Source organism: Littorina saxatilis, linkage group LG7 (genome assembly GCF_037325665.1).
Source record: "Littorina saxatilis isolate snail1 linkage group LG7, US_GU_Lsax_2.0, whole genome shotgun sequence".
Lineage (NCBI taxonomy): Eukaryota > Metazoa > Mollusca > Gastropoda > Littorinimorpha > Littorinidae > Littorina > Littorina saxatilis.
The window spans coordinates 16,221,472-16,226,471 of record NC_090251.1 but is presented as its reverse complement, the minus strand read 5'-3'; the positions used below and the strand labels follow the sequence as shown (position 1 = coordinate 16,226,471).

The 5,000-nt window shown below is 43.0% G+C and overlaps 1 protein-coding gene and 1 long non-coding RNA gene across 2 annotated transcripts in view; one reads left to right on the top strand and one right to left on the bottom strand.

Moving 5' to 3' along the window:
- Positions 1 to 5,000, bottom strand: part of LOC138970797 (cysteine--tRNA ligase, cytoplasmic-like) — a 173,912-nt gene that overhangs the window by 67,534 nt on the left and 101,378 nt on the right. Inside the window, exon 3 of the mRNA XM_070343332.1 lies at positions 345 to 433. Coding sequence (XP_070199433.1) covers positions 345 to 433 — 89 coding nt within the window. The remainder of the gene's footprint in view (positions 1 to 344; positions 434 to 5,000) is intronic.
- Positions 1 to 5,000, top strand: part of LOC138970801 (uncharacterized) — a 101,992-nt gene that overhangs the window by 79,355 nt on the left and 17,637 nt on the right. The window lies entirely within an intron of this gene.

Below are 5,000 nucleotides of genomic sequence, written 5' to 3'. Positions count from 1 at the left end.
ACAGACAGACAGCCAGCCAGCCAGAGACAGACAGACAGACAGACAGATAAACGGACATCACGTACATATATACATACATAAAAAGACACAAACATACAGACAGACAGACAGACAGACAGACAGACAGACAGACAGACAGACAGAGCATGTACACTACCAAGATTTTTAAAAATTACATTCAAGGTGTAGCGTATTTACTTGAACTCGATGCAGACAGTGAAATATTACCAACACAATCCATATAACCCAGCGTAGACTGAGCCTTGTTAGTTCTTGTATTTTTCGGTTTACATTCTGAGACAGATATAGAGACAACCTCATCCTCCAGACTCCGCTGGCCTTACCTGGCATGCCCCATGTGGGAGGCATCGTAGACAGTGGGTCCACAGCTGTACCACAGGACCCGCTTGCCGCTCTGAGGGACGAACACCTCCTGTAACACACAACCACCAAACACCATCTTCAGACTATTCAATGAGGGATTTGTCCTATCAATCATGATAAGGACATTAATAAACACATTAGCTTTTCTTAACGGCGAGTCGCGTAAATGAGCCCAAGCGCTTTAAAAACACATGCTAATGACATAAAATCATGCAACAAACATAGCAAAAGCATACAAAACAATGAATTAAACAGAAACTGACGGATTCACCCACATTCAGACTTAACGTCCTCAGTAGCAACAGTGGCCAACGGCAACAACCCCACCGACAATAACGATGATAATATCAATATCATCAATACTACTAATAAAAAAAAATAAAAAAATGTGTTTGATAACACTGGGGTAATATGAAAGGCATATGTATTTTGCGACAAAAGGTAAGAGAGCTGACTTTGTGGGCAATGTTGTTTTCTAAAATTCACATGCGCTCATGTGAAGTTTGTCTCGCAGAAAGTCATAAGTACGGCAAATAAAACTGAATAGATGGAATACAGAAATACCCCTCCTCATCCACACACACACACACACACACACACACACACACAAAACACCCGCGCACACACACACACACACACACACACACACACACGCACGCACGCACACACACACACACACACACACACACACACACACACACACACACACACACACACACACACACACATCTAAGCAAAGAACCTAAGAACAAATAAGCAGAAAAACAAATCAGTTAATGACAGATTTTCAATTTTTGTTTGTTTGTTTGTTTGTTTGCTTAACGCCCAGCCGACCACGAAGGGCCATATCAGGGCGGTGCTGCTTTGACATATAACGTGCGCCACACACAAGACAGAAGTCGCAGCACAGGCTTCATGTCTCACCCAGTCACATTATTCTGACACCGGACCAACCAGTCCTAGCACTAACCCCATAATGCCAGACGCCAGGCGGAGCAGCCACTAGATTGCCAATTTTAAAGTCTTAGGTATGACCCGGCCGGGGTTCGAACCCACGACCTCCCGATCACGGGGCGGACGCCTTACCACTAGGCCAACCGTGCCGGTAGATTTTCAATCAGTCACTGCTCATTCAAACAGCTCCAATTTAACTCAGTCCCCGCCACCAAATCAACTTCATCTGTAAGGTCATAATCAGCACCTGCATTTGAAAGCTCCGAAAAAATCGCCCAGCCTTGCAACGTTCTATTTTCAGAAACAAGGGAGACCACCCAAGTGCAGGACAAAAGGACCATAATTCTAGAATCGATGCTTGTACCGAAAGACCTATGGAAACCCGTTCAAAACCTCCCTGTATATCCGTCAGTCTCTTCCGCGAGTAATCCGCGGTTCTCATTGTGATAAAAAAAATAGCGAGAAAGAGAGAGAGAGAGAAAGAGTGAGAAAGAGAGAGAGAGAGAGAGAGAGAGGGTGAAAGAGAGAGAGAGAGAGGGTAAAAAAGAGAGAGGGAGAGAGAGAGGGTGAAAGAGAGAGAGAGAGGGAAAGAGAGAGAGAGCGAGAAAGAGAGAGAGAGAAAGAGTGAGAAAGAGAGAGAGTGAAAGAGAGAGAGAGAGCGAGGGAGAGAGAGAGTGAAAGAGCTAGAATGAGAGAGAGAGTGAAAGAGCGAGAAAGAGAGAGAGAGAGTGAAAGAGAGAGAGAGAGAGAGAGAGAGAGAGAGAGAGAGAGAGAGAGAGAGAGAGAGAGAGAGAGAGAGAGAGAGTCAAAAAGTGGTGTTGCCTATTATATTCACAGGTAGAGGAAAAAAAATGTTGCACAGTGCGAACTATACACGCGGGCTAGCCGAGACTATAGTGGCATTCGGTCAAAGGACTCGCACAGTCTCGGGAGGGAGAGAAATCGCTGGAATTGTATGTCATGAAAAGAACTCTCGTTTGCATCGGGAACAACAGCGGGTAGATTTATGCATGGTCAGGCCAACACCACTGGCAATAGCAGCAATTTACAGTCGTCTGTGTTTTGTGGAGCCGTGCAGGTGCAATGCAGGGTGTTTGTCTGAGACCCCTAATGTTTACATTTTTAATTTTGCGTTGTTGTGGAAAGCTTGTCATTTGAATTATTTGCTTTAATCTAATAAAAAGGACTGTATTTATGTTGAGAAACAATCAAAGATACAGACAAAGAGAAACATAGACAGACAGAAACAGACAGACAGACAGACAGACAGACAGACAGACAGACAGAGACATAAGGAGTGCATGCACACTAGCACGATTTTTGTCTCTTTACCTACAAAGGATATTGTTTTCACGATGCACACAGTTGGAAAATAAACAGAGCAGCCTCTGACCTATATATAACATTCAGTATAGACTGAGTCTTGCTTGTTCTTGTGTGTTTTGATTAAATATCAGACTCATGTAAGCGAGGGGTAACAGGATCGCTTTACCTTTCTCTCTACACCCCACCTATAATAATAATAATAATAAATGAGAATTTATATAGCGCAACATCATAACTTTACAATTATGCTCTTTGCGCTTGACACATTTAAAATTAAAACACAGTTATACAAACATTTACATCTACATTCATAGTCAGCAACGCTTAATTAAAAGCATACACCATCAAACATACATTACAACAGATTCTTCCACTAACTAAGTAATAAAAACATGAATAAAATAGGTAGTGAAAACAAGAAACAACAAAAAAATCGGTAAAGCGTGACCATCTTGTTAAGACACTATCGTTAATTGCCGACTAAGTCATCGGGAAAACTTGACTTTGGCCTGACACAAATGGAGCGCACCAATCTCTTTTCTTCTAATCGACAATAAAAGAAAGTGTCTGAAAGTTCAAGAAAAGAAATCTATAATATAATATATATAATTCAGTAGTGAAAGTTAGAAATGAGCATTGATGACGTGAAGAGTCGGACTCCGGTACATGTGATGCAGGGTGTTACACGACACTTGAGATTGCCACAAGTTCTCAAACGTCGTATAGTTGTGTTCTTTTATTCTACGTCGCCCGTCTTCGCAGCAACAGAAAACAACTCGTCAAATTGAGTTCGAGGATTTATTCAGCATTCAATACATACAACTGCACAACGTAGCAGAACTCAAATAGAAGCTTTTTTTAACATTCAAATCGCGCTGGCATATATAGTAAATACTCAATCTCGAGAATATTCCAGACCGAACATGAAACAACTACATTATACGAGCCGTGCATGGACTAAACTAGCGACATTCTCTCTGACGTACATCAAAAGCGCCGACACACTTAATCCGAACGAACGCCACGAACTCACGACTAAAACAGCATGGTAAACAACTTGTTTTGACAGGACTAGAAAGTTCACCTGCATTCTCGTCCAAGCATAAATATTGTGTTTACAAAATATAATATCGGTACTTTCCCACAAAGTACAAATAAGTCAACTACATGCAACACACAAAACTGAACCAAAGCTCAGCAACCGTAGCGTTTCCTAACACAGGGTATGGCCAGGATTGGTTCACAAAAATCAGGGCCGGACTAGGCTAAGAGGAGGGGGGGGGGGGGTTGCCAGTGGTGGTCAAGGGGCAGAGCCCCTAGTGGGGGTCAGGAAAGCCCCATGAAGCTGATGGGTAGGTCATATTCTGAGATTGGAAAATGGTCGCTCCTTGCATGAAACGGCATAAAATAAACAATAATAAAAAATGGGGGGGGGGGGGGGGGGGTTGCGCAACCCCCATAACCCCCCGGTAGTCCGGCCCTGAAAATATATTTTCATAATAAAAAAAATCGCCAGAATTTTGACTTGGCAAAAAGATTACAATCTAGACTAGTGTATGTGAATGATGTCCCCTGTGTACATATATACCAAAACAAACAAGCAAGAAGAAAAAGCCTAATGGGTGAATCAGACTCTGTGCAGGAATAAGCAACTTTCATTCTCTACCACTTAAAACTATAAAATAAATTTGTAAAAACCAGAAAAGGATAAGCAGACATTAAAAGGGAAGGAAAATCGGGGTAGGGGTGGAGGGAGGGTGGGGATGAGCATCATGCAAAAGACCATTGATAGTACTTCAGGAACATGTAGATGAGACAAGAAAGCAACTCCGATTATCTGTGGTCAGAAAAACACAAACTCTACCCTCCCCAAACAACTTTCTTGACCATTGTCCACTGTTCATGTGTCTCACCTCCGCACAGCGCCCCTTGGTAGGTGGAGGCAATTCGGGAGAAGGGAGACAACCCAGGAGATTTTGCCCTTTGTGACCCCGCATGCCACTAGGCAGCTAATTCGACGTCATGTCGATATTGGACAAACACGAACCACAGAATGACTCATAAGCCGCCTCCAGATGTCTTTTGTAGAATTCTGTTCTTTTCAATTCGGCAGGAAAAAAATATTGTCACTCTTATTCCCCACGACCTAGCCCCTCTCCTCGGCATTGCTTTTATTGTCTCGAATCTACATCCCCGTGCCACTTCCCTTGTATGCATACGCTTACTTTTCTTCCATTTCTACCTCCATTTTCTCCACCACCACCTGCTCCCCTCCCCTTGTCCCTCCCATCGATGATTGCCTTTTAGTTCTATTTCTGTTTCTTGTCCGCCCCCCC